The sequence below is a fragment of the Thermothielavioides terrestris genome, chromosome 5 (genome assembly GCF_000226115.1).
Source record: "Thermothielavioides terrestris NRRL 8126 chromosome 5, complete sequence".
Classification (NCBI taxonomy): Eukaryota; Fungi; Ascomycota; class Sordariomycetes; order Sordariales; family Chaetomiaceae; genus Thermothielavioides; species Thermothielavioides terrestris.
The window spans coordinates 1,364,969-1,390,174 of NC_016461.1; the positions used below are offsets into that span (position 1 = coordinate 1,364,969).

Here is a 25,206-nt window from a genome sequence, read left to right on the forward strand (position 1 = left end):
GCCAAGACCGTGAAAGCGGTTAAAAAGTCTCCTGGACGGCCAGTCCGGAAGAGAAGAAGCCGAGCCTGACCGGTTCCATGCTTGGGGCCACTTTGCGTTTTCCTCTGTTGCCGCTTTCTAGTAACGTCCATTGCTTTGGGTCTTTCAGGTATCGGCGGTTCTCTTTTCTTAAGGGCGAGAGACTGAACTAGCATCTGAGGCTTTCGTGGGTTTCATTTGGGAACGATGCCGGAGCACACGGCCGCTTGCGTTGCCCGGCACTGACGCGATCCCGGATGGCTTGACTTCGCGTCTATCTGACCCTCTTCACGGAGCAAGGTTCGGCGCAATTTTTCCATGGAACAGAGGGTTCTCCATGGCGACTGTACTTTTACACACAGCGGGTATTATCACACTCGCAGCGCTTCATCGCGGCGTGAACGTCAGGGTTGTTCTCGTCGCTGGTTCAAGCTCCATCAGACCTCCACATGGTCTATAGATCTCCGAGCGTGCGATGGCCCGGCTTGCCCAAACGTAATTTTTTAATGCCATGCCGCATGAACATCAGAAGCAAGCGATCATAAGCTCGTCGGAGCGACTGTTGGGAACTCGGTAATAGTGAATGACGGCGGTTGGCCCCGCAGGTCACACTACCTTATGTAATCATGTGGGGGCGCGCCCCTGAGATGAGTGAGCTTGGATGGATGACGTCCGATCAGGGTGCTTTTGGCGTCCATGACACGAAAACGCCAAACGCACAGACACCAGACCTCAATTTCGCTGGAGACTTGATCGCACAGCGACGCGCATAATCAAACCCTTAGAGAAGAGCCAACCGCCGAGATGGACGCGCTCCGCTCGGCGATTCAGCCCATCACGAACAATTTGCCCGGGCCCATCCGTGACCTCGGCGTGTCCATCATCGGCGACAAGTGCTACAAGGCGCTGCTGCTCGACGTTGATCTCGACAACGCGGACTGCCTCAAGCTCGCTATCAGCAAGGGGCTCGGCATCGGCATCGTTGGCGCGTCCTCGATCGTCAAGGTGCCGCAGATCATCAAGCTCGTGCAGTCGCAGTCGGCCAGCGGCGTCTCGTTCCTCTCGTACCTGCTCGAGACCAGCAGCTACCTCATCTCGCTCGCCTACAACGTTCGCAACGCGTTCCCCTTCAGCACCTACGGCGAGACGGCGCTGGTGCTGGGGCAGAATGTCATCATCACAATCCTCGTGCTCAACTACAGCGGCAGGCCCAGCATGGCAGCCATGTTTGTCGCAGCGCTAGGGATCAGCGTCGTGACGCTGTTCAGCGAGAGCATGTTGGAGATGCAGAAGCTGAGATACCTCCAGGCCGGCGCTGGCGCGCTCAGCGTGGCGAGCAAAGTGCCGCAGATCCTGGCGATTTGGCAGGAGGGCGGGACCGGACAATTGAGCGCCTTCGCGGTAAGTTAGGCGCCGTTGATAACTCGGGTTGATTTTGCTGGACATTTGTACGGATTTTCTGACGGGACTGTTCGCGCAGGTCTTCAACTACCTCCTCGGCTCGCTCACACGCATCTTCACGACGCTGCAAGAGGTGAACGACAAGCTCATCCTGTACGGGTTCATCGCTGCCTTCGCGCTGAACCTGGTGCTCGCGCTGCAGATGCTCTATTATTGGAACGCACCGTCGACCAAAGCGAAGGGCAAGCAGAAGGAGGACCCGGTTCAGGGGACGGACTCGGCTACGACGACCGCGACACCGAAGAGCAAAGCACCCACGACTCGTCGGCGTGGTTAGTGGATCAGCTTGGCTTCTGGATCTTTGCATTCAGTTCTCGGCGCGGGCCGCGGGCGTGTCGTTTTACACTAGGTGTCGCTTTCAATGAATTCCCCGTTCTTCTTCGGTGACTTGATGGTTCACTCGGCGGTGACGGGTGTCTGCTCTCCTGGAGCTAGTCCCTCCTTGTCCGTGTTCGAGACCATTCGGCGGCATTCGACGACGGGGTCATGTGCTCAATTCCCGAGGGGACCGCTGCCAATCGTTTCGCCCAGGACAGGATACCAGTCGCGGCCACCTGCAGCTCGGAAGAAGCCCTCAGATGCACGAGGAGACCTGCCGATTCCGGTGCACAGATCGGCTCGATAGCGTCCGCAGCAAGTCTTGACGCAGTCCACGATTTCATGGCCTTGAAAATATGTTCTTCCTGTTTATGTGGGGGCCCTGCTTGAACTTCCCCACATTTAACCCCTCATCACAGCAATTATCGCGATTATCGGAGGGGAAAGAAAAAAAAAAAAATCAGCACCGAGGGTCCAGGCGCTTCAAGCTCACCTCCGTACCTTACACTATCCGCTTCAACAAGTCCTGGAGCACAAAGGCGGATGGCGACCATCGTCGGTTGCATTTGAAACCCAGTATGTCGAGCCGGTGTTGTGCTTTCAAATTTATCAAACCGAGGACAGCACACCGCCCCGCGGCTTGCATCGCGATGGTTTTGAGATAGCGCCTCCTCCCTCGTGATGCCAAGAAAACGCCATCCGAGATGCGCTGCGCATCCCCTGGACCCGCCAGGAGTTCACCGGGGTTTGTCATGCCCTGACAGGAGTCGGGCCACAGCGGAATGAAGTGAATAATCATAAATGGGATAAATGGGGCTTTCCCCGGCTTGCGCTGTTCTCATCCCGTCTGTCGATGGCGCCATCCGGTCCGTTATCCACCGTGGTCCTCCGAATTGCGTCAAAGAGAGTTGCGTGCTCGTGCTCCGGCGGTAATCCCAGCATATCCGTTCCCACCCCGTTCCCAAAGGATACGCCAACTCCCACCAAGCTCCTCGTGGGGGTTGCTGGTTTTATTCCTATCGAATTCCTCCAAGGCGCATAACACACACCGCCCACGCCTTCCCGCAACGCTGTAGTGTGCTCTTACAGGCTTCACTTTTGCCTAATCCGGATGTGCCGTTCTTGACTGCCGCGGAGCTCGTTATACCTGAGCAACACCCCGTTTCCCGCTCACACGCGCCACGCAGAGAAGACAGCGCTGAAAGTACACTACCTGCCGCGGCGTGACACCTTTACCACTCAGCAACCAGTTCATTGACACGGCTCGGTCAGCTCACCATGCCGCCAGACCTCAACTCGCTGCCGGCCTCGCCGTTGCCTCGCAAAACCGTCAACCTCACCCGTAATGGAACCTCCACGGCCGGCCGCGCCAGCGGCGAGAAGCAGCCCAACATCCTGTACATCATGGCCGACCAGCTGGCGGCGCCCCTGCTCAAAATGTACAACCCGGACTCGCAAATTCTCACGCCCAACCTGGACGCGCTGGCTGCCCGGTCCGTCCAGTTCGACTCGGCGTACTGTCCGTCGCCGCTGTGCGCGCCCTCGCGCATGAGCATGATCACGGGGCTGCTGCCCATGAAGATCGGCGCGTTCGACAACGCGGCCCAGATCTCGAGCGACATCCCCACGTACGCGCACTACCTGCGCCTGCGCGGCTACCACACCGTGCTGGCGGGCAAGATGCACTTCGTCGGCGACCAGCTGCACGGGTACGAGACCCGGCTGACCAGCGACATCTACCCGGGGGACTTCGGCTGGGTCGTCAACTGGTAGGCTTCTCGATTGGGGGTAAGTGAGTGTATCAGAGCTAATAGAGTTAAGGGACGAGCCGGACACGCGCCTGGAATGGTACCACAATGCCAGCTCCATCCTGCAGGCGGGCGTGTGCGTCCGGAGTAATCAGCTCGACTATGACGAGGAAGTCATGTACCGGTCGACGCAGTTCTTGTATGACCATGTCCGGGAGGGGCCCGATGCGCGGCCGTTTTGCTTGACGGTAAGTAACGATTACTTAGAAGGGTATCTTGTCTTTCCCGGAGTAGCCCGCGATTGGCCGGCGGCTCGCCCGTTCTGCATGGGGGTTGGGTGATGTTTGAGAAGTGGCGAGGGTGTATGTCTGGGGTAGACCGTAGGCTGACAGGGGGCGACTTTGCCTAGGTCTCCCTGACGCACCCCCACGATCCCTACACCATCGAGCAAAAGTACTGGGATCTCTACGAGGGCGTCGACATCGAGCTGCCAAAGGTCAAGATCCCCAAGGAGGAGCAAGACCCGCACAGCAAGCGGCTGCTCAAGGTGTGCGACCTCTGGGACACCGAGTTCAGCGACGAGCAGATCAAACGCGCGCGGCGGGCCTATTACGGCGCCGTTAGCTACGTCGACGACTGCGTCGGCAAGCTGCTCAACGTGCTCAAGCAGTGCCGGCTCCGCGAGAACACCATCATCATCTTCAGCGGCGATCATGGCGACATGCTCGGCGAGCGGGGGCTCTGGTGAGTTCTTCTATCCCCCCCCCCCCCCCACAGACCGTGTCATGGCAGACGAGCACGACTAACGTCCTCGGCAGGTACAAGATGAACTACTTCGAGTCTTCGGCCCGCGTGCCGCTGCTCGTATCCTACCCGGCGCGGTTCACCCCGCACCGTGTCAGTTCCAACGTCTCGACCCTGGACATCCTCCCCACCATGTGCGACCTCGTCGGCACCAAGCCGGCGCCGTACCTCCCCATGGACGGCGTCTCGCTGCTCCCGCACCTCGAGGGCCGCTCGGGCGAGGGCCACGACGAGGTCTTCGCCGAGTACACGGGCGAGGGCACGGTCAGCCCGCTCATGATGATCCGCCGCGGCAAGTGGAAGTATATCACCTGCCCCGCGGACGGGTCGCAGCTGTACGACATGGAGGCGGACCCGCTAGAGTTGGACGATCTGGTCAAGAGCGGGGCGGCGGCGAGGGACGAGAAGATCAAGCGCGTGTTCGATGCGTTTGAGCAGGAGGCGCGGGAGAAGTGGGACTTCGAGGACATCACGCGGCAGGTGCTGCTCTCGCAGCGGAAGAGGAGGCTCGTGTGGTCGGCGCTGACCAAGGGGCGGTTTACGAGCTGGGATTTCAACCCGGAGGACGATGGCAGGGAGAAGTAGGTCCTTCCGTTCACCACCTTTCGTGCTGGCGGCGAATGGAGAGATGGGAGCTGACGTCTGAAACAGGTATATCCGGTCACACATCCCGCTGGATGACCTCGAGCGCAGGGCGCGCTTCCCTCCTGTGGATGAATTTGGGCGCGAGACGGGGGCGGCCATCGTCGCTGACCAGGCCGGTTCCCATGGGGAGTGACGGAGTTGGGCGGGAGCAGTCCGAGGTTCAAAAGTCTCTTGAACTGCAGCTTCACTTTTCTTTCGTTCTTTTTCTTCTTTCCTTTCCTTTTCTTTTTATACGGCGATGCGGTTCCCGCGGTGGTTTACCCTAAGGCATTTCTAGCGAGGCGTAGAGCGTTGATAAATCATTAGCGGACATTTGAGCGCCATTAGTTACCGAAGTCACAATCCTGGAGAACAAGACGCAATTCTCGAGTGTTTGGAGTTCAAAAGCAATGCTTTGCACTTGGTCGGCTCAGGGTTAGGGTCAGTTAGCCCCTCGGTGCTTGTGAGTGGAGGGAGGTGGGCCCGCTTGCCCACGCCCGCTTTCAACTGCATGCCACTTCGTGCTCTTTCATCCGCCATCCAGACAACTCGCACCCTGCCGAGTTTACTTGGATTTCTCATGCCATTGCCTCTGGCAACGTTAATTTTACTACCCCCAATTGTAGTTGATTACAGACGGCCTCGTGGCCATGGCGTCCCTGAATATGGCACCCGAGGAGTTGAAGCAACTGGAACTGTTGCGCAACCGCTACGCCCAGCTCACGAGCAGCCTGGCCAGTCTCCGTGCAGGCATAATAAATTCTAATCCGCTTCCTAGTCGGTGTGTGTTGAACTGTGCTTTCTGTTATTGCCGCACTTTGCTTACCTGTCCCACCTAGCGAGTCGCTGCAAGCCTCGGCCACCATCCTACAGCAGAACATCCGGACCCTCCAGGAGCTGGCAACCGAAAATGCCGACCTGTTCCAGCGCACCGCGGTCCATCCGTCGACGAACTTTCCCGGCCGCACACAAGAGCATGTACTCCTTCAGCTAGTGCGGAAGAAGCTAGAGCCGGATGTCGAGAGCTGGGTCGAAGAAGCACGAGAGACCGCGGCGGCCGCAGGGGTCGATGCAACCAAGCTTGCTACCGGGGTGCCTACGCGCCGCGAACATGACTACGACGAGGATATTTATGGCATGGACCAGGATGAGGATGTGTCGTCGGATCCATTCACCGACCAGTGGGCCGACATGCACGATGCCTTCCAAGAGACACTGCAACACTACGTGACGGTGCAAGTGAAGAAGAAGTACACGATTGAAGAGCAGGCGATGGGCATTGAAAACGTGCGGACGGGGCTCAGGCAAAACTTGGAGGAGAGTGATGAGGAAGAAGACGAGGAAGAAGAGGAGGAGGAGGAAGACGAGGCTGCCGGTGCGGCGGAGCATGCCAGAGATGCAGGTTCCGGAGCGGGAGGTCCAGGGGCGGCGGGCGGAAAACCGACCTTAGAGCCCGAACACCTGTTCTGGCTGGCCGCCAGAGGTGACTTGGACATTCCACGGAATATCCCCTTCGTTTCGCAGCGCTGAGGAGAGAGGACCGGCTCCGTAATCGTCATCTGGGCTGGCAAGGTGGTTCTATCATCCAGCCTCTGTCCCTATCATTCCGCCGCCTTCTCCCACCCACGGGGAAACCGTGCGCTTCACTGCGTTACTACCCAAATTGTCCGTCGTCACCCGACCCCCCAGCCACAACTGAAGTCGTGCTGACAAGACTGGCAAAGGCGGCGGATTCGGCAACAGCAGCCACGACCCGGTCCTGCGCAGCGTTGGACCTACCACGACAGAACTCCTGCGCGCGGCCAAAGGTCCGAAGCACGATACGTTCGGTTTTTCGCCAGTAGGGCGCAATTATTCGACATGCGACGGCGGCAGAGCATATCTGCAGCCGAGGTTGACGTGGGTGGGCTTCTGGCGATGTTCCGTCACCCGTGCAGAAACTGCGCAATTCAGCCAGTCAGTGAGACTTGGGCATATTCTGCAGCACACATCGAAGGCTCCAAACGTACGGTAATGCCACCGTACATAGAGTATGACTAGACCAGTTCGCAGGGGGCAAGACGCAAGACATCCGAGGCAGTTAGTTCAAGTCTTCTAGCACTTGGAATGTTCGGCCCTCTCCTTTGATGTTTGCTCTGTCGGTAGAAGGTGGCGCAGAGGAGTTGGTAGTTCTTTACGACGCCGACTTCCCTTTGAGGTCAACCGACGGTGGAATCTCGGAGCCGAGGAGCATGCCCCACCACTCTCTGGGAAAGATGGGGGGGGGGGGGGGGGGCATGCCACGTATGGAAGACATGTTCAGAAGTACTCTGGACGCAAATAGAGAGAAGGCAAAACATCCTGCGGACGTGCTCGCAGCCGCAGCCAAGCCAGCTGGCTCAATACTCTGGTAGGTAAGAAGTTTCGAGAAATGGATGGACGGGTAGTCATGTGACCACGCGTTTCTCCTTGAAAGGACACCAGAGGCTGATGTGAGTCATGTCACTGGACAGCTGCAGCCACCAGCACGAGTCACAGAACTGGGGAATCAGGTATATAGATCTTCAGACCGCCTGCCCGTCCTTGAAAGGGCCGTTTGGCCTGAGGTGCCTCAACCTTCCTTCCCTTACTGTCTGCTGTCTGCATTCAGCGGGGACATACAACTGCATTAGCTGCGTATGACGGCGTCGTTCTGGGCCAATTGACTCAATTGGGCCATCAATGCTCCCTCCTCTTTGCTTCCAATAAGCTTTTCCTGACCTGACCTGGAGCTCAGCCTTCGGCCTCGGCACAGGGTGGAGAGCCAGAAGTGCAGTTCTGCTGCCGGTGGGAGTCGGGGCGACCCAATACCCAAAAGTTGCACCCCTTTGGCAGCGCGCCAGACAACCCCCACGACTTCGGAGAAGAGACTCTCGTCTTCGAGCCTGCCCCAAAGCTTGAGCACGCGCGTTTTTTGCTGTTGAGCAACCATTGGAAATCACGAAGCTGAGCAACAATGAACGCAACCTGCCAGTGCGGAAGCGTCAGCTTCAAGACGCCCACGCCGAAACCCCTGGCACTGTACATTTGCCACTGCCAGGATTGCCAACGGCAGACGAGCTCGGCGTTTGGCACCTCGGCCATCTTCCCCAGGTTTCCGCTGCCAGATGCCGAGCTGCTGAGCTGTTACAAGTGAGTAGACCTTGCCCCCTCCTTCCCTCTCCGCCCCATCGCTACATCAACGGTCACTGCCGGGACGCGGCGAGACTGATGCTCGGGCTGTTGTAGGAGACCGACTTCCACCGGCGAGACGCTGTACTGGTAGGTAGTGGGAAGCCAAAGCTGAGTTGCGATGCCGTGTGTGCTCTGACTCAACCCAACCAACAGCTACTTCTGCAAGCAATGTGGCACTCGATTGATCCATACCACGCCAGTAAGCATTGCCAAACCCCGAGTGGCTAGACGCCTGCTGACCAGATGTCCTGTTTTATAGACAAAGAATGTCGGTGCGTGCCCCACTGAAACCCCTTCTCTCCTTCAGTGTTCAAGACCGCCTCGGTCCTGCGTCGTATCCTGCCCCAACAGCGGTGTGATAGTGCCATATCTCTATACTTTGCAACACCAGCTCGGCATGGCTCACTCTTTGCTAGTCTCCGTGAAAGCGGGTTGCATCGAAGGTTTGGACTGGAAAACGGCGATTCACATTTGGTATGTTCCTGCTCAGACCGGTGTTCTGTACGGCTGAGGAAGCTGATCGTGCGTGCCATCCTGGAGGACCAAATCGGCCATGGTAAGGCACAACTTGCTCTGCTTGCTCCCGTTCAGGCTGTCTCGAAAGTGCGGTGGCTGTCGAGACAGCGGATAATGCTGGGGGCCGGCTGCAGAAACGCCGTGACGAATAAAATATCTGACTGTTCGCCCAGGTCCCGATTCCCGAGGGCTGCGAGTCGTACACGGAATCACCCGGCCCTACCGAGTACAGCGACAGCCAAGAGGTCCTTGACCAGCCTACTAGCTTGATCTAGAAGGCGGAAGGCAGTGTTCAAGTGGGCTGGCTTGTCGCGGCCAGTGTATTTGATTGGGACTACACGCGCTTGCTCGGGATGATGGAGTGTTGTTGACTGATGGGGATCCGGAAAAGTTGGAGTGCTTCTTTTGATATGGGTCGACCAGGGAGGCTTCGCTTCCAGAATTTCAGCGCAGGAGAGGGGGCAACTGAAGGAGAGAGGGCAACTGAAATTCTGGAAGTTGGAGCCCCCTGGTTTGTGTGTGTGTGTGTGTGTGTGTGGCGCTGGTTGCAGCGTCTCGTGTTCACTAGTGCAGGCAGGTAGTGCACTATAGCACTGAATCCAGCATCCCCTCTCTTACACAGTAGCGCCGTTCAATGTCCTCCGAACTGTGTAACCATATCGGATTGGAGCGGGCCAGCAAATTGTCACTACTTCACGCTCATCCGACGGTAGGAAAGGAGAGAGCGTTGGTTAATGTGTCCATGACACACACCACCTTCATCTTCACTACGGATAGTCCAGCTCAGGTTACATGACGAACACGGGGTTCAGGCCGGCAGACCAGGGCTTTCAGTCCATCGTGGCCACATGCGGCGGCCCGGGCCTGGCACGCATCGCAAGGCACTAACCAATGTTAACGTTAACTACACTAGGTACCTTACAACCTAATCATAACAGCGCCCCTGAGTGGGTCGGGAGCATCCACCAGCCAAGTTACCCAGCCATCCCGGACATTTGAGTTTGCCAAGCACAGAACGCGAGTCGTTCATCACCACCCGTCAAACAACGCCAAACATCTGATCCAAGGGTCTGGACGCAACTTGTCAGTTGCATCCCTGCTCGACTTTCAATATCTCGTCGTTCCCTTACCCGTTTGTGGCGAATGTTTAGTAGCAGAGCTTGCCGTTTTTCTGGCCCTGGACCATGGCGAGGAAATGCACCGAGGTGACGGACAATATGGGAAGTGCGATGCTTGCAATATTGCGACGTTATCTGGCATGGTTTGCGACTTCAGTCGGTCCTTCATCTGCCAAGCGTCGATTCCAGATTTGATCTGAGCTGGTCTCCCCCCCGCGCGGCTCTCGTGGTGGCCCGTCTCGCTTGGGCCGACCCGAAACACAAGTCGTCTGGGGTCCGTCTCATGCCCCTTCGCGGCGTGGGACACTTCCCTCGGCAGCCGCACCATGTCAACGGCTCAAGTTGCCGACAGGGGTCTTTTTGTGGGATAGCAACTCCACATCAGCCCAGAACACGCCCGTTCACCCCGGCATGAGACAGCCTCCCGACAATGTCGTCGTTCGACACAGCGGGGGTTACCTAGATTGCCATGGAACCCATTGCAGAGCCCACATACCGGCAGCGTTGAGAATGAGGACGAGCATGGGGCCGGTTCGAAACACTTTCGCCAAGACTCTTCATGTTTCTATACTACCTCTGCTTCCCCCTTTCCCTCATTCGTGTGCCCTCTCCCAATGTGATGTGGTCCGGTCCGTTCCTTCGTTTCTTGCCACCGTTCCACTTCGACTACATTCATTTTCAAGGCGTTTTCTTCATTCCCGTGCTTGGCGGCCATCGACACATCGATACCCCGAGTTTCCTTTCCTTCCGGTACAGCAGGGCTGTTGTTTTGCCTTCTCGTCTCCTCGCCGTTGCCAACGGGTTCCGGCCTCGATCGAAGAGACGTAACGTCATTCATTCTCTCCTGCACTCGAGTGCTCGTCCGGCACTGCTGGTCCGCGAACGCCACCTGAACGGTCACGGTCAGTCCTTGCTTGTGAGAGCGGTTCTGGGTTAGGCCCACGGCTTGTTGTCAACTGCTGGCCTGCGCCGCTCAATCGTTTCCGGTTTTCAAAGGGCTCCAACGGTAGTATCAGTATCATAGAATCGCAGGACAAAAGCCAAAATGAGGATATACGTGCCGTCCCTAGTCGTCTTCCTGGGCGCCTTGTCGCTCGCGCAGGTAAGCCGAATGCCAGACGGCAACATCGTGGAGCAGGCAGCTTACGGTATCTTAGGCTGCTGCGTACGAGAGGCGCGAAGGGGGCAGCCCCCGCCCAAATCTTGCCTCAGAAATTTTGAGCATGTTGAGCCGTCTAGGCGGCGCTCAAACGGTCACTCAAACACTACGGCAGACCATCACGGTTGGCGCCGCGGGGGCGGTGGGCGCTGGTACGAATGCCACCGGCGCCATCACCGTGACCGTCACGGCCCCGGCGTCAACCGTCACAGTCTGCCCGCCAGGCCAAGCCCAGGGTGCCGTTGTAAGCAGTCAAAGCACCGGCTTGACGTCGGCTGCGCCTGCAGGAGGGGCAGGTGCAACAACAGCTCCCGCGGTCGCAGCGCACGGCGGCGTCGGCGTCACGACAATTCCGGTCCCAACCGACGCTCGGAAGACCAGCCTCGTCGGAACGAAAACTGTTGCATTGCAGCCAGCCGTTTCCCAACCGGCCGTCTCTCAACCAGCCGTCTCGCAACCAACCAGCTCTTCTAGCAGCGCCAGCGCAGCGACGTCCCTCGCAGCGAACCCGTACGCCGGTTCTTCTACCGTCACGAGCGCCGTCTCATCCCTCGCGCCACTGCCGAGTCAAGGCGGAGCAACCCAGCCGGGGCTCAGCCAGTCTGCAACATCGCTGGCAGCTCTGCCGTCCCTCCAGACGACCAGCCAGTCTGTAATGTCGCTGGCAGCTCTGCCGTCCCTCCAGACGACCACCGGTTCCGCAAGCCCCACGACGCTCCCTATCGTGGGAGCCCCCGTTTCGGAGGGCTCGACTGGCACCTCGGCCTCCACGCTCGCTCCGCTCCCCGGCCTGGCGAGCTCACTCAGCACGCTGAGCCTCCCTCCCGTCGCTACTGTCAATCCTTCGGCCGCATCGCCAGTTGCCGCTCCTGCTGGCGCTTTTGGCGGCAGCGCTGGCATGATCCAGATATCTTCGGCTGCCGCCGCTGTTCCGCCGTCTGCGACGACACCGGCGGTTGCCAACGGCGCCGGGGCCGGTCCCACGATTAATGTTTCTGGTCTGACGCTCTCCAGCCAGCTCAACCTGGGGAAGTTGGCTTCGCCGACCGCCTCCGCGAGTGCGTGAATGCCGGGGCAAGGAAACCCGGCTAAGAGGGAAAGAGAAGATGAAGGAAGGTTTACAAATTTCCATGAAGACTATACCCATTTTCGTCTCCATGCTTAGACAGCATCTTAGTGCTTGTTCTTGAGAGAGAGAGATGTTCGTTTGTACCGGTTGTACTTAGCGGTCGTTCCGGCTAGATGGCCGGTGGTTTTTTGGTTCATGTATACATAGCATTTTTAAGGTGCCGTCCTATCCAGGCGGAACCGAGATGAATGAGAGCAAGCCTCCGCCTTTGGGAACGCCTCTAATTTGCTTGCCCGCAGGTTATATCTGCAAGGGGGTATCGTAGGGGCAGCCGACTGGCTGGTATATCTACAGCGGAAGGGAACGGTCGTGAACTAGGCCCCTTCAGGCCTCCTTTGTGCGGCTTCCTTTCTCATCTTTTTCGCCTGCCGCTTGCTCATCTCCCCTTGCTGGCCGCCGCCATCGCCGCCGTCCCCGTTTTTCCTTTTGCATCCTTGCTCTAGCTGTTGTTGCTGTTTCTTCTGCTTCTTCCCCTTGTTTCCACCCTCCTCATCGCCCTGACCGGCTCCCTTCCTCGCCTCGACGTCCCCGCCCTCGGCTGGCCGAACGATATCCACGACCCCCCTAAACCCGCGCCTCCTAATCCCCTCATTCACCACGACCGCCCTCGGCCCCTCACCCAGCGCAGCGAACCCCTTCTCCGGCCCCAGCCCCCACACGGCCATCAGATTCACCACATCCGCGGGGCCCCGCAAGCCCAGCGCCCCGCGCGCCTCGCTGCTGAGCACGATCCCCCGGCCCTTGGTCGCCCGGACCAGCGCCTGCACATTGCCGATGAAGTTGGCCCTCTGCCGCGCCGCATCCACCCCGCCGCCGCCGCCGCCCAGCGCCTGGGCGTAGCAGATCTCGAAGCGCACGCCGCGCTGCACGGCCGCCATGGCGGTGCGGTGGTGGATGTGCCAGCCCAGGTGCGCGGCCAGGTCGAGCGAGACGAGCGCGGGCGGGTCCGCCGTGGCCAGGCAGGCCCAGGAGAAGGACTTGTCGCTGGTCGGGCGCAGGGCCAGCAGGTCGTAGGCGCGCGCGAAGTCGGGCAGGCGGTAGTTGGTCGTGGCCGGGTCGGTGATGACGAGCGTGGCGCGCCGGAGCGTGGTGGGCAGCGCGGGGGCGGATCGGGACCGGGACGTTGCGGGCAGCGCCGAGGCGGCGGTGGTGGAGAGGTTCGTCGTTGTGCCTGATTGGGTCTTGGGAGGAGCTGTTGTTGTTCTTGTTGTTGTTGAGCCGCCTGGGTAGGACGGGTGCGGAGGGGTCAGTTGCGGGATCGGGTTGGTGATCGGGTTCGGCAGGGTCGGGATTGGGCCCGAGATTATGTGGTTCAGGGCGACGACGTCATATCCGAGTGTTTTGGCGAACCTGAGGGTGCGCTCAAGCTCGGCAGCGGGCGTGCCTGGCGACCAGGCAATGTTTAGATCGTACAGCATGGTGGTGTGGTGCAGCTGAGCCTACGGGGCTTCCGGCCCGCGACAGAAGCATGCGCAGGTCCAGAAGGCCGAACTCTCCGGGGCCAAAACTACGGATCGCTAAAACACGTAGGCCTATGTGATATGACTAGACGTTGTCGAGTCATTGGGAATGAGCAAGGAGCTCCAAGTCGCTGGTCTTCCGGGGGTGGTGTCAGTCGCTTTGCCGGCTGATGATACACTAGGGAGCATGTTTGAAGAATTTCGATACCTGGTGTAACGGTTTGTACGGATTACGGAATACAGTGGCATCGGTATTCGATCGCATGGTGGGGCAGAATTCCAATGTAACGCTGTAGGTACCCAATCAGAAAGAACCCCGAGCTTGGCTCCCGACACTGCAAGACCTTCCAGGTTTCTTTTCCCAAGAGGTCTCAACTGCGTTGGCAGCGGTTAGGTACACATACGCAAGGTAATCCAGTTTCCGATACGGAGTATCACTCGATGCGGAGTTCTTTTACTTCTCAATGAAGCACCGATTGATAAGGTAGGTAGGCTACAGTACCTATTCCGCAGGCCCCGGTAGGCTATCCGATGGAGGGTAACGTCACAAGTTGAGCACGGTTGGTTGAAACGCAGAGTCCTGTTCCGGGTGTGGTGCTTGGCAGAGAGCTCAAGCTCCAAGCATGCGTCGTCAGCGGCAGGCCTCGTGACAGCAACTTCGCCCTTTCCTCCTCCTCTGTACTCGGTATATCGCTAGCCTCGCAAGCAACAACCTCTAGCTTGGTTTGAATACTTCTGCCCGTCGACGTTTGAAACATATTCTTTCTCTGACCGACGATATTTCATAATTCGAAACTGCGCGCATCACCCTCGTCGTCGCCATGTGCCTGGTGTTCACCTGTGGTGAGCACACCTTCCGCAGGGAGGTGGAAGGCTACGAGGGGCTCGTCTGCCAATGCCATAACTGCGGCAACTACTCGGCGTCTGTTATTAGATCACATCCATGGTTCACCTTTTGCTTCGTTGTAAGTCCGTGGTGCACAGGGACTCCTCGAAGAGGCTGCCTTCCACTACTGGAGTCGCAGCACCGACTGACGTGTGCACCGCATCGCAGCCCGTAATCCCGTTCTCGATAAGAGGTTACGAAGATGTTGCGTGTCGCATCTGCCACTTCGAGCAACCTCTCGCGCACCGGCCCGACGTTCAGGCGCTCCGCGGCCAAGGAGGCCATGGAATGCCGATGCAGCCGCCTGGACCGCCGCAAGGGTGGGGTCCGCAGGGAACACCCAAGCCGAACCAACCGATGAGATATGGCTGAGATGGATGCCGTGGAGAGGCGGTTACTCTATGTGCGTTCGGGATATGGCGTCGTTGGCTGGGCCCGGCAGCATGCCATCCACTGCGCTGACTAGCACGCATGACATTGGGCGGCAGCAAGGTGTTCAAGACGTCCAGGTGCATCGTTTCCAGACTTGATCCTGTTTTTGACAAGCCCGCGGAGAGCCCTAACCGAGTATGCTTGGGCGCTTTCCAGTGCTGTATTGACACTAAGAGGCGCCAGGGAAACGTTATCACGGGATGCCTGTTGTTGGGGCGTTTACTCATTCGTGCGCCACAGCTCAGAGGAGGCATCCGGAGGCTCTCCGAGGCTATATCCCGTCCCGATCCGATCACTTCACATCTCCTTTTTTTTACATGACACTACTGTGTATCACATAGCTACCTATCTTCTTGAGCGCTCTCTTGTTCTGGGTGACAGGCTCGATGGACAGGGACATGATTGCTCCGGCCTCTCTCAGCATGTCGATGAAAACAATCCAAACAGCGATTCAGAGTTATTGCGCCGTGCAGGGCCTCTAGCGGCCAGTACAAAGATGCATTAAGCTCGACAGCCGGGTGTGTGTGATTCTCACATAGGAACGCAGCACACAGCAGTGCAAACTACTGATTTTATGCAGCCCGCTATGTTCTTGCAGGGGGTGCATTTGCAGCGGTGCTGTGGGGCGCTGTAGGATGACGTCGGTTGGCCTTCCAAACATCTCCACTGCAGGTCGGTTAGGGAGAATGCGGCATCATCTTGCATACCTCTTCATTGCTCGATTCACCCACAAAGGCCGGCCAGCCGATATCCCAATAACGCAACTTCGACAAGCGAAACTCTACTGGTGGGCTTTCGGGAACGTTGAGGGTACCCAATTGGCACCATGACTGGGCAGTAGACTTGACTCGATTTATGAGAAGTGTCGCGACTCCAAGACGGGCGCAGTCAACAACACCAATGTTTGAGGTTTAGTGCTCATCACAATCGCAGCGGTCCAAGATGTCTTCCACAAAAAGAAGCCCTTCAGTCTTGGTAAGTTGCACACGACCTCCTCCTGGTTGAGTTCCCGGTTGACACCAGGTCTCCAGATGACTGATTCGCGCGAGCCCGCCCCGGCTCGAGGGGCGCCGCAGAGAGGGCTGGCCACCCCTGTACGACCGAGCACCCGCCTTATATCTGTCGACAATGTGCTGCAAAACTCGTCCGACATACCCTCAGGCCAACCTAGGGTGCCGCTTGGCAGTCGCCCAACTCGCGCGACGGCTAAGCGCCGCACCAGCCAGGGCGGTGGTCTGCCGACTCTCGCTTCCACACGAACCGGCCAGCAGATTGTACCCTCTCGGACGACAAAGGTCAGCCAAAAACTCGTGCTACTCCCTGAGGCGCCCGGTGATAGGGATGAAGAAGGAGAGAGCGACGACGAATTAGCGCAGCGTGCGTCCTTGATGCGAGACGATGACGAGACCCGACCGCTCAAGGACGAAGAACTAGATGTGCTGAGGAAGAGAGGCGGCATCCGTGGGAAGAGCTATGCAGAGCGCCTGCCAAAGGTGCAGCGGGGAGAGAAGGTGGCTCGCCTGACCGCTTATTGCACCGCCCAAGCGTACAAGATGCAGGCGACGGCCGAGTTTCTGAGGACGAAGCACGACGCCAAGACGAAGCTCTACGACGATTGTCTCTACACGGTATACCATCTGCCACTGCTTCCGGGCATTGACGGGTACCGTCTGAGGAGCCGGCCCGTTTTGAAGACGCCGGGCACGGGCAAGACTGTGTTAGATCTCGAGATTGAGCGTAGCGAGCGGAGAGACGAGCACGAGGGCTTCGGAGACGAGTATTCGTACTTCACCCAAGGGTTGGCTACAAGGCCCATCACGGCGCCGCTTCTCCAACCGGTCGGCAGAGATCCCTCTGCACTCCCACAAACAGACGGGAGCTATGAAACAGAGCACTTGACTGTTAGCCCGATCAACCGCCTGGTCCCTGACGCGAAGCACTTCGGCGAGATGTTCGTCTTCTCGTACGGCGTTGTTGTGTTTTGGAATTTCACGGAGCATCAAGAGAAGGACCTCCTCGCCGACCTGACCTTTGCGGAGAATGAGACGGGGGTCCCATTAGTCACGGGGGCGCTCGACGAGACGGACTTTGAGACGGAGGAGTTTCACTTCGAATATAGCGATGATATCAAGCGCCCGCGCGTTTTCAACGACATGATCACGCTGCTTCGCCGGTCCGACCACATGGTAAAGCTGACCATCAGCCACGCCATCGCGCAGAGCACCAAGCTCTGCTTCTTCGAAGAGCGCATGTCCGAGACGATGCTCGACGTCCAGCACGTACCGAAACGCTTGGCTCTCACGGGCGATCTTAACATGAAGCGAGCCGATATCCTCAAAATCCTGGGCCGCCTCTTCAAAAGCCGCGTTGACATCAACGTTTGTACGTCCCAACCCGTCGCCATTGTCCCCTCCCCGCCCCTTTTTTTTCCACTCCTGGCTTCCCATCCTCCGTCCACTAACCAGGCACATCTTTCCTTCCACAGCCTCCAACGTCCTCGACGTCCCCAACTTCTTCTGGGACTCGGAGCCCACCTTGCACCCCCTCTACGTCGCCATCCGCGAGTACCTCGAGATCGACCCGCGCATCAAGGTCCTCAACGAGCGCTGCCGCGTGTTCCTCGACCTGGCCGACATCCTGGCGGATAGCGTCGCCGACGCCAAGATGAGCAACATCACCTGGATCATCATCGCCCTCATCGTCGTCAGCATCGTCGTCACCATGTCAGAGGTCCTGCTGCGGTTCGGCATGCTGTCGAAGGGGAAGAGCGCGCACGGAGGGCTGGGGAACGTTATTGGCGGGGGGGACAGGGACGGGAACGGTGAAAGCGGCGGCGACGGGGGCGGCAAGGCCGGGCTTGATCTACGCTGGTTGAGAGAGTCGAATATCTCGCTTGAGGAGCTCAGGCTGTGGAGTCGGGCACTCAGTGAGAGGGAGAAGGCCGCGGTTTGTGGCCAGGAATTTGTGGGCAGGACGTTCGCGGGCGTGTGAGCGCTGCCTCATGTGCCAGGGACAGGTTGCATGGGTTTCGGTCAGTTCTCTTCTAGATTGGTAGCGCATAGCGAGGCGTCTGCGGGTTTTCATGTCTCTCTTTCCTCGGTGTCAGCAACGTGCCCCATCTCGGGGACAATATGCGCTTGTTCCCTACCGATATCGCTGGGCTAGGGACTCATCATTAATCTGCTGATGTTCAATGGAGGTGTGGATCTCAGCAACCCAAGCGCATTCCGAGCCATGATAACGTTGAGTATGTCTTGATTCAGCTACAAAAGCTGTCAAAGCTGACAGCGGGAACACGCCAAAAACGCCAATCACCACCAGCCCATCCAAACCCTAACCGCATGCAGTGAGTTGCCCGGCCCGAAAACGAATGACAAACCCCCCTCCCTTCTGGTACGGACTCTTCTATTCAAATGCCTGCCTCGGTAATCGGCAACAGGCAGGACAGCCTCGCCTCGCTGGCCACTCAATGGCGAAAACCAGACAACAAGAGGTGCGTTTAATTCGATGCTTTCCAACTCTTAGCCAGCGGGCTTCCCACTTTCGGCGCAAACTGCAAGCTCTTCCGGCGAGCAGCCATCAGCCGCATGAGGACCCGCTCGTCCTTCTCCCTGCTCAGGATGCCCTCTCCCAACTCGACAAAGGCGGTGCGCTTGGGTGGGCAAGTGCGCGTGAGCATCTCCTGATGGCGGCGGCTATCGTCATTACGCGCGAGCGGGTCCTCACTGTCGACGCTGCCCACGCTGGAGGGTGACGTTGAGCCGGGGCTGAGGTTGGCCGCGATGCGGGCGATAGTTTCCGGCGCGGGGGTCTTGGGGACCGGAGTCAGCGGGGCGGCCCATTTGGCACCGCCATGCTCGTCATTATCCTCAGCGATATCGTTATTCTCGTTGTCGTCTAAGCATACCTCGGGGCTGCGGATCCAGAGGGCGCTCGCACGGCGATTGTTGGCCGGTGTGCTGGGAGCGGTGCGGCTGCCCCGAGAGCTATTGCCCGCGGAGGACGGAACGAGTATGCCGTCGAGGTTGGCGATGGCGCGCGGCTCCATGCTCTTGCGCCGGCGGGCACCGCCGCGAGGCATAACGGTAGTATCAACGCTGTAGGGGCCCTCGTCGAGCCACTCATTCTCGCGCTCGCAGCTGGCATGATGTTAGAATTTCTCGAGTGATCGAAAACGAGTGGGAGCAACCTACTCCAAAACCCAGCTCACACCCACACACTGCACCAACCCTCTGCTCGCCCGGACCTTCTCTAAGGTGCGCTTTCCTCCATCTTTGTACACCACATGGGTGATCCCAACCCTTGGGTCCCCTCCTTGCTCCGACGAGTTGTTTGGGTTCCATGACCAGGACTTGACGCAACGTGCGCCCATCTGGGTCAACAGCTCGACAAAGAGACCGCTGGCATCAGCACCCTCGCTGGTATGGACATCAACGAACACTACAGCGCCGCGGAGAAGCGCTGGGTTGACATCTCGGCGGGGCGTCCGCGCGGGGGTGCCGATCGTTGACCAAACGTCCGACTTCTCTGGTGTCACTGGGAGCAGAGATTCGGCCTCTTGTTTCGATGGTTCCTCAAAGGGATTGCCATCTCCTCTCTTGCTGGGCGAGCACGCAATAATGGCAGCATCCCTGGTTAATCGCTCGGTAGGTCTCACGGGGGGAAGCCGCGAAGCACTGTAGCTGCGCTTTTCGACTTGAGGTTGAGGTGTCGAGTTGTCGGCGGCTTTGAGCGGGACTTTGGTGACAGTGTAGAACTCCCGATGGACGATGCGCTGCGGAGTGACAGGCGGGACTGACAATGCGTTTGCAACATTGCTAACGCTAACAGGGGGCTCAACGGGAAATTCGTTCTCGTCGCCGTACTGTTCGCTGGTATGTGAGCGTGAGTCGTCGGGGTCTAGAGCGTCGCCGTTGTTTTGCTCTCTCTCCAACAGCGACATATCGTTCGCCTCCGCGGCGAGGGCAGCATCCTCCTCTGTAAACGACACATCCTCCAGGATGGGTTCCCCGTCGTCCTCTAGATCTGTGCTCGCTTCCTCGTCAAGCTCTGTGGCTTCCGGGCGGGCGTGCATTTCATCCTCGAAGAAGGTGCTCTGTGCCGGCTCCATAAGCGTCGAACTGGCTTCGGTCTCGCGACCGCTCACAGGCGCAGACGGTATTTCCGCCTTTATGGGACTGGGAGCGGCTGTCCACCTCGAAAGCTGCTGAGCAAGAGGTGTGAACCCGAATTTGGAATCCGACTGAAATCTGATGGCCGCGCTTCCGCCAGCAGACCGTGTTACGTCGTTGGGGGATATCGTATGGGCCGCACAGGGTGTGGTGGGCAAGGCTGTGAAGGCCGACGTGAACCTGTTTTGCCCAGCAGGTGACTCATCATCCGATTCCAAGTCGAGCCCGTTGTCGTAGGGATTGAGAACCTGCTCACGCAACTCGAACATCGGGTTGGGAGCCTTCGGAGGGGATGAAGGTGGAGTTGTGCTGGCAGACTGAGCAGCCGGGCCCTCAGTTTGTTCTCGATCCAGCGCCATGGGTTCTCCCGAACTCATGACGTTCGCGCTTTGCTCCGCGACTTGCTCAACTGCGCCGTCTTGAACTTCATGCTGGGCTGCTTCCTCCGGTAGTGCCAGCATCGGAGGTGTCAATGTAGGGTCTGCATGCCTCGGCAACACAGCTGACAGTCGACCCGGGAAACCAAGGCCCTTGGGCGACTCCGGCACAATGTCGCCAATAGGCTGGCGATCGAGTGCGTTTTCCTCCGAGCGCCTTTCTTCAAAGATTCCCGACACCCCCGGAGCGAGCGGGGTAGCGAGCAGAGTAGGTTCTGCGGCCGGGCTCTGATTCATGCGCTCCTTCTCCCCGATCGTCTTGGAGAGGGGCTTGGCAGGGGAAATTGGTCGCTTCGCCGGGGATGACAGAAGCGACAGCTTGACGGGAGAAGCACCAGTCCCGTTAATTCCGTCCGCTCCAGGCGGGTTCAGATTGAGCGGCTGTCTCTTCGCAGGGGACAGCAAAAGTCCCGTCTTCGTCGGTGCTCCAGTGTCCTGGCTGTCTAGTTGAAGGGCAGTGGTGGTGAGCAAGCCTTCAACCCGTCTCGCGGGGGATTTTTTGATGCTGCCCTTCCAGGGAGAGGGCGGCAGGCGCTTAGCGGGGGAGGCAAGCATATTACCGGCTTCTGTTTCGGGACGGGCAACTGAAGCCGCATTCTCATCGTTCTCCACACAAGGAGCAGCGGTTTTGGCCCGTGACGGTGGCTTTGTGGCTCCCAAGGCGGGCTTGATGGGAAGTTTTTTGAGACGCTTCACAGGGACTTTCTCGTCCATGCCGAGCTCGTCGTCGGACTCGACACGCAAGTTCAAGACCAGCTGGTTGACCTTTTTAGGGCTCAGAGGTGCTGGCTTTTCTTCTTTCTCGGTTGGCTCGGCAGTGCTAGCCGCTGCTCTGGTGCTGCGAGACGACCGAGCGGCCGTAGCGCTGGCAGCCTTGCGAACCGGCTTTCCGCGCAGCCCGGCGGCGGTACCTGTGGTTGGGGCAGTCTTGGTCGCAGGCACCATATTCTCCTTCTCGGGCTCCTCAAATTTGACCGTCTTCTTGATGGCTGGCTTGGACAGGGACTGCGTCTCAGTTTTTGTCGCGCTTGTTGAGATGGCCGGCCGGCCGCGGGTCGAGTTTTTGATGGGTTCGGCGGCAGGGCCCATCTCTTCCCCAGCCGCTCGCTCTGACTTCTTGTTGCGAGTCGTCCTTTTCGAGCTGACGGGTTCATCTGCAACGGGGTCCACTGTTTTCTTGGGCCTGCCGCGGGTCCGAACTGTAGTCGCAGGTGCTGGTTCTGGTGCTGGCTCGGCTGGGGCCTGCTCGAAAGCCACCTTTTTCGGTCGGCCGCGGCCGCGAGTAGGTTTCGCGTCACCCGTCGGCATCTTCTTGGCCGGAGCCAGCTCGCGGTCTTCCTCGTCTTCGTCAGCAGGGCTCTTTCTCTTGATTGCTGTTCTTGCAACGTCGTTTGTGCTGCTGCTGCGGGTGGTCCTGGCTTTGGCGGTCGTGGTGACAGCGCGGGTGGATTTTGCAGCTGACTCGGACGTCGCTGCTGCAGCTCGCGCCCGGGTCATTCTCTTTGGCGGTGAGTGTGCATCCATGGTGAACGGGGACCCGAGTTGTATGGACGTGCTGGGTAATACTGAGATAGGGGTACTGAAAAATCGGGAAACGGGGAAAGAACTATCAGAGGTCTTTCATGGCAGGGAGTCAAGCAATGGACAGAAAGCAGCAAAAAAAGTAAACTCGGGAGCTCATGAAGGGACGAGATGTGGGGTCCTTGAGTTTCGCATGTGCACCTCACACATGACATGAAAGTTTGTTTGCGGAAAGGGCTTGTTGAATTGTGGGGAGGGCAGGCGCAGACTTGTTGATTTACGCACACGTTGTTGCCTGGGAAACGAAGGAACCCAGCAACCCAGCATATGGGGACGACGCGCCCCAGGGTTAGGGTTCCATTCGAAGCAGGCTCCAATTGCCTAACCTAACCGAACTACGGCACACACCATTCCAATGCGCATCCGTAAATTTAGTGTAGGTGACCTTGGCCTGCTGTCTGCCTGTCCCCATCTGCCCCACCTGCTGCAGCTCACGGCGAGTCTGCACCTGGCAGTAACAGAGGAGCTCGCAGCCCCCTTAGACACACGATGGGCAACGTTCTTGTTGCTCGAGCTGCGAGCCAACCCTTGCGCTGCAATTTTTGAGAAGCTGTCCGCCACTTTCGATGCTGGATGGCTTGATAATTCTTGGCTTATGTCAATCGACTTGAACTGGGAAACGGTCACGGGCGGCCCCGATGGGCAGGAACTGGCATGCAAGATCCGTGACTTCATCCACACCAAGTTCCAGTCGGTGCCGCTGCCGCGCTTTATCAAGTCCGTCACCGTTCACGATTTTCAGTTCGGCACAATCCCTCCCGAGATCGAGCTCAAAGACATCACCGACCCGCTCCCGGACTTCTACGAAGATCATGTCGACTCCGACTTAGCGTCGGACTCGGAGGGCGAGGATAACCTCGCCGATAGTCGGGTCCTGGATGAGCGCCGCCGCCGTCAGGCGGAATCCGATGTCCTGGTCAGCGGCGCTCGGCACGTCAGCCATCTTCCGCCGCACCTCTCCTTGGGCGGCCCCGGAGGTGGAAACTCCCGGAACGGAGACACTGGCAGCCCGTTTATGCGCGTCTCTACACCCGGCATTCCCGGGGGAACGTCCAACTTGCACTATTTCCACTCGCACCTAGCCAGTGGGCTCTCGGGCACGCAGACACCGCTTGCTGCCGTGGCCAGCGCCCACCACCTGAATACCGCCAACTGGCTTGAGGGCCACGGGCACAGCTCCTCGGTGCCGAATTTGCACCACTACGCGGCCAACTACTTAGGCACCACTGATGGTCAGGCACGCCAGAACTATCCCCAGCCAAGCCACAGCCGCAACCCATCGCAGAGCTCCATCTCCATTGCAGATTATAGTCCCACAGGCCACCTTGCCCCGCCGGCCTCGTCTGCTGTCCATGGCCTCCCCTCCCTCAGGGAAAAGCACAGCGTCTCAACGCTTGCCCCAACTTCAGCCGGCGCGTCTCGCCCTCCGACTCGCGATGCGGCAGCGACGCTGATGGGCTCCGCCGTCGCGGAAGACAGCGACAGCCACAGCAGCCCCACTGGCAGCAGCGTCGCCGACTCATCCCCTCAGGCTCAGGACCAGCAGGAGAACCAACCACGTCTTCGGGAACGACGGCTCGAGGACATGCAAGCCGTCTTCCGGATTCGCTACGCAGGCGACGTCAAGCTGCTGCTGACGGCCGACATTCTGCTGGATTACCCCATGCCGAGCTTTGTAGGGATCCCGGTGAGGTTGAGCATCACAGGGCTGACCTTTGATGGGGTTGGGGTGCTGGCTAAGATCAGGAAGAGGGTACATTTCTGCTTCCTGAGTCCGGAGGATGCTGTTGCTGCGGTGGGTGATGAAAACACCGAGGCGGATGGAGCGGATGGCCATGGACAAGGGTCGCAGCGGGGTCCGGCTGGAGAACCAGGGAGCACCAAGCTCGGCGGCCTGCTGCAAGAGATTCGAGTCGAGAGCGAGATCGGGCAGAGAGAGAGCGGGAAGCAGAGCCTGAAGAACGTAGGCAAGGTAGAGAGGTTCGTGCTGGAGCAGGTGCGGAGGATATTTGAGGAGGAGCTAGTGTACCCGAGTTTTTGGACGTTTTTGGTCTAAGGATCAGTAACTAGAGGTAAGACGAGGGGAATGCTCAGCCCGGCGTGGCTGTCTATGGAACAAACCATGCATATTACGTGAGGGTATTTTTGAACCCTTGATACGCCGAGTTGATGTCTAGCTCTAACTCCCGAGCCTGTTCTTCGCTCAGCTCCTCCGTCGCTTTCATCTGATTCAGGGTGATCAGCCACTGCACGATCTTGCCCCTGTTTTCGAAGTCTCGGTCCGTCACCTTGTTGACGGACTGGATCACATCGGTAAGCAGCGGGTGCAGCTGGTCTTTGGCCAGCAGTCCCAGCCGCAGCGCGTCCAAGAATGTGATGAAATCCTGTGTCGCCTCCAGAATCAACGCACCGCTGGTGCTACCCGTCGCAGCCGGCGCAGCAGCGGGGCCAGCGCTTGCCGTCACGGCAGTCGAGGGCATGCCCACCCGTATCCTCTCCGTCGCGCGAGGGACCTCGAGCTGTATGTAGCATCACACAATGTCAGCGACTTGGGCGTGCGGGTTGGGCACGGCAGGTAAGACGCACATCCCACTCGGCCTTGAATTCCTCCAGTCCCACAAACGCCTTTGCCACCGTCTCATCAGCAATCAATGACTTGTACTGCTTCAGCGCCCGCTCGCAGATCTCGGTGTAATCGGCCTCGGGAATCGCATCCTTGAGGAAGGCCTTCTCGAGCTCGTCGATCGTAACGATGATACTGAATATTTCGGCCAGCGAGTCCTGAAGGTCGCGTTCGGCGCGCGTCTCAGCGAGCTTGACTTCCTAGACGGCGAAGGAGGGGCGTCAGCGACTCGCGAGCTGGGTGCGGGGCGTTAGGAGCCCACCTCATCTAAGTTGATGGTGGCTGACAGCGTCGAATTGGGAACATAGCTGTGTGGAGTTGGCGCATATGGCTGCCGCGGTATCATTTTTGATCGTCTGGAGCTGCGGGTGCGCAAGCTCATGGCAGGAGGAAGGATGACGGCATCTCTCGTGCGCCGAGTGAGCAGCCAGCTTCCGTCGTTATCAGTTAGGTGATAACAGCAACCTCGGGAGGGACAGCACAGGCGGCTGCGCTGCAACTACCAGATATGCGCTAGCCGCTTCCGATA

The 25,206-nt window shown here is 58.7% G+C and overlaps 11 protein-coding genes across 11 annotated transcripts; 8 read left to right on the forward strand and 3 right to left on the reverse strand.

Moving 5' to 3' along the window:
* The first annotated feature begins 743 nt into the window (after positions 1–743).
* THITE_2171226 (uncharacterized protein) lies at positions 744–2,278 on the forward strand. Its single transcript, XM_003656447.1, has 2 exons — positions 744–1,419; positions 1,499–2,278. The coding sequence occupies exons 1-2, from the start codon at positions 823–825 to the stop codon at positions 1,754–1,756; spliced, it is 855 nt and encodes a 284-aa protein (XP_003656495.1). The 5' UTR covers positions 744–822; the 3' UTR covers positions 1,757–2,278.
* A 679-nt stretch (positions 2,279–2,957) lies between these two features.
* On the forward strand, positions 2,958–5,452 carry THITE_2121196 (uncharacterized protein). Its single transcript, XM_003656448.1, has 5 exons — positions 2,958–3,566; positions 3,619–3,793; positions 3,955–4,289; positions 4,364–4,930; positions 5,001–5,452. Exons 1-5 carry the CDS (start codon positions 3,076–3,078, stop codon positions 5,125–5,127), a joined length of 1,695 nt encoding a protein of 564 aa, XP_003656496.1. The 5' UTR covers positions 2,958–3,075; the 3' UTR covers positions 5,128–5,452.
* A 4-nt stretch (positions 5,453–5,456) lies between these two features.
* THITE_2121199 (uncharacterized protein) lies at positions 5,457–6,634 on the forward strand. Its single transcript, XM_003656449.1, has 2 exons — positions 5,457–5,754; positions 5,813–6,634. The coding sequence occupies exons 1-2, from the start codon at positions 5,624–5,626 to the stop codon at positions 6,501–6,503; spliced, it is 822 nt and encodes a 273-aa protein (XP_003656497.1). The 5' UTR covers positions 5,457–5,623; the 3' UTR covers positions 6,504–6,634.
* Positions 6,635–7,439: 805 nt separating this feature from the next.
* THITE_2121201 (uncharacterized protein) lies at positions 7,440–9,126 on the forward strand. Its single transcript, XM_003656450.1, has 7 exons — positions 7,440–7,628; positions 7,729–8,123; positions 8,220–8,252; positions 8,319–8,364; positions 8,425–8,639; positions 8,706–8,721; positions 8,855–9,126. Exons 2-7 carry the CDS (start codon positions 7,948–7,950, stop codon positions 8,954–8,956), a joined length of 588 nt encoding a protein of 195 aa, XP_003656498.1. The 5' UTR covers positions 7,440–7,628; positions 7,729–7,947; the 3' UTR covers positions 8,957–9,126.
* A 1,610-nt stretch (positions 9,127–10,736) lies between these two features.
* On the forward strand, positions 10,737–12,213 carry THITE_2121208 (uncharacterized protein). Its single transcript, XM_003656451.1, has 2 exons — positions 10,737–10,901; positions 10,957–12,213. The coding sequence occupies exons 1-2, from the start codon at positions 10,845–10,847 to the stop codon at positions 12,022–12,024; spliced, it is 1,125 nt and encodes a 374-aa protein (XP_003656499.1). The 5' UTR covers positions 10,737–10,844; the 3' UTR covers positions 12,025–12,213.
* On the reverse strand, positions 12,213–13,778 carry THITE_2121210 (uncharacterized protein). The gene has a single exon (XM_003656452.1). The coding sequence runs from the start codon at positions 13,503–13,505 to the stop codon at positions 12,402–12,404; it is 1,104 nt and encodes a 367-aa protein (XP_003656500.1). The 5' UTR covers positions 13,506–13,778; the 3' UTR covers positions 12,213–12,401.
* A 530-nt stretch (positions 13,779–14,308) lies between these two features.
* THITE_108939 (uncharacterized protein) lies at positions 14,309–15,333 on the forward strand. The gene is made up of 2 exons (XM_003656453.1): positions 14,309–14,512; positions 14,602–15,333. Exons 1-2 carry the CDS (start codon positions 14,369–14,371, stop codon positions 14,803–14,805), a joined length of 348 nt encoding a protein of 115 aa, XP_003656501.1. The 5' UTR covers positions 14,309–14,368; the 3' UTR covers positions 14,806–15,333.
* A 356-nt stretch (positions 15,334–15,689) lies between these two features.
* On the forward strand, positions 15,690–18,046 carry THITE_2121211 (uncharacterized protein). Its single transcript, XM_003656454.1, has 3 exons — positions 15,690–15,840; positions 15,897–17,247; positions 17,351–18,046. Exons 1-3 carry the CDS (start codon positions 15,808–15,810, stop codon positions 17,854–17,856), a joined length of 1,890 nt encoding a protein of 629 aa, XP_003656502.1. The 5' UTR covers positions 15,690–15,807; the 3' UTR covers positions 17,857–18,046.
* Positions 18,047–18,156: 110 nt separating this feature from the next.
* On the reverse strand, positions 18,157–22,229 carry THITE_2121214 (uncharacterized protein). The gene is made up of 2 exons (XM_003656455.1): positions 19,059–22,229; positions 18,157–19,004 (listed from the first exon to the last, which is right to left on the reverse strand). The coding sequence occupies exons 1-2, from the start codon at positions 21,995–21,997 to the stop codon at positions 18,365–18,367; spliced, it is 3,579 nt and encodes a 1,192-aa protein (XP_003656503.1). The 5' UTR covers positions 21,998–22,229; the 3' UTR covers positions 18,157–18,364.
* A 420-nt stretch (positions 22,230–22,649) lies between these two features.
* Positions 22,650–24,110, forward strand: THITE_2057447 (uncharacterized protein; the record flags this gene model as incomplete). Its single annotated transcript, XM_003656456.1, has 1 exon — positions 22,650–24,110. The coding sequence occupies one exon, from the start codon at positions 22,650–22,652 to the stop codon at positions 24,108–24,110; it is 1,461 nt and encodes a 486-aa protein (XP_003656504.1).
* A 36-nt stretch (positions 24,111–24,146) lies between these two features.
* Positions 24,147–25,128, reverse strand: THITE_2121216 (uncharacterized protein). Its single transcript, XM_003656457.1, has 3 exons — positions 24,940–25,128; positions 24,641–24,877; positions 24,147–24,573 (listed from the first exon to the last, which is right to left on the reverse strand). The coding sequence occupies exons 1-3, from the start codon at positions 25,021–25,023 to the stop codon at positions 24,184–24,186; spliced, it is 711 nt and encodes a 236-aa protein (XP_003656505.1). The 5' UTR covers positions 25,024–25,128; the 3' UTR covers positions 24,147–24,183.
* Between the last annotated feature and the right edge of the window lie 78 nt (positions 25,129–25,206).

Coding starts and splice junctions, on each gene's coding strand:
- THITE_2171226 (XM_003656447.1), top strand. CDS start 823: ATGGACGCGCTCCGCTCGGCGATTCAGCCCATCACGAACAATTTGCCC. Junction 1,420..1,498: donor GACAATTGAGCGCCTTCGCG/GTAAGTTAGGCG, acceptor CTGTTCGCGCAG/GTCTTCAACTACCTCCTCGG.
- THITE_2121196 (XM_003656448.1), top strand. CDS start 3,076: ATGCCGCCAGACCTCAACTCGCTGCCGGCCTCGCCGTTGCCTCGCAAA. Junction 3,567..3,618: donor TTCGGCTGGGTCGTCAACTG/GTAGGCTTCTCG, acceptor AATAGAGTTAAG/GGACGAGCCGGACACGCGCC. Junction 3,794..3,954: donor CGCGGCCGTTTTGCTTGACG/GTAAGTAACGAT, acceptor GACTTTGCCTAG/GTCTCCCTGACGCACCCCCA.
- THITE_2121199 (XM_003656449.1), top strand. CDS start 5,624: ATGGCGTCCCTGAATATGGCACCCGAGGAGTTGAAGCAACTGGAACTG. Junction 5,755..5,812: donor TCTAATCCGCTTCCTAGTCG/GTGTGTGTTGAA, acceptor TGTCCCACCTAG/CGAGTCGCTGCAAGCCTCGG.
- THITE_2121201 (XM_003656450.1), top strand. CDS start 7,948: ATGAACGCAACCTGCCAGTGCGGAAGCGTCAGCTTCAAGACGCCCACG. Junction 8,124..8,219: donor GAGCTGCTGAGCTGTTACAA/GTGAGTAGACCT, acceptor GGGCTGTTGTAG/GAGACCGACTTCCACCGGCG. Junction 8,253..8,318: donor ACCGGCGAGACGCTGTACTG/GTAGGTAGTGGG, acceptor CCCAACCAACAG/CTACTTCTGCAAGCAATGTG.
- THITE_2121208 (XM_003656451.1), top strand. CDS start 10,845: ATGAGGATATACGTGCCGTCCCTAGTCGTCTTCCTGGGCGCCTTGTCG. Junction 10,902..10,956: donor GCGCCTTGTCGCTCGCGCAG/GTAAGCCGAATG, acceptor ACGGTATCTTAG/GCTGCTGCGTACGAGAGGCG.
- THITE_2121210 (XM_003656452.1), bottom strand. CDS start 13,505: ATGCTGTACGATCTAAACATTGCCTGGTCGCCAGGCACGCCCGCTGCC.
- THITE_108939 (XM_003656453.1), top strand. CDS start 14,369: ATGTGCCTGGTGTTCACCTGTGGTGAGCACACCTTCCGCAGGGAGGTG. Junction 14,513..14,601: donor GGTTCACCTTTTGCTTCGTT/GTAAGTCCGTGG, acceptor ACCGCATCGCAG/CCCGTAATCCCGTTCTCGAT.
- THITE_2121211 (XM_003656454.1), top strand. CDS start 15,808: ATGTCTTCCACAAAAAGAAGCCCTTCAGTCTTG. Junction 15,841..15,896: donor AAAGAAGCCCTTCAGTCTTG/GTAAGTTGCACA, acceptor CCAGGTCTCCAG/ATGACTGATTCGCGCGAGCC. Junction 17,248..17,350: donor CCGCGTTGACATCAACGTTT/GTACGTCCCAAC, acceptor TTCCTTCCACAG/CCTCCAACGTCCTCGACGTC.
- THITE_2121214 (XM_003656455.1), bottom strand. CDS start 21,997: ATGGATGCACACTCACCGCCAAAGAGAATGACCCGGGCGCGAGCTGCA. Junction 19,005..19,058: donor GGTGTGAGCTGGGTTTTGGA/GTAGGTTGCTCC, acceptor ACATCATGCCAG/CTGCGAGCGCGAGAATGAGT.
- THITE_2121216 (XM_003656457.1), bottom strand. CDS start 25,023: ATGATACCGCGGCAGCCATATGCGCCAACTCCACACAGCTATGTTCCC. Junction 24,878..24,939: donor CCACCATCAACTTAGATGAG/GTGGGCTCCTAA, acceptor TTCGCCGTCTAG/GAAGTCAAGCTCGCTGAGAC. Junction 24,574..24,640: donor AATTCAAGGCCGAGTGGGAT/GTGCGTCTTACC, acceptor TGCTACATACAG/CTCGAGGTCCCTCGCGCGAC.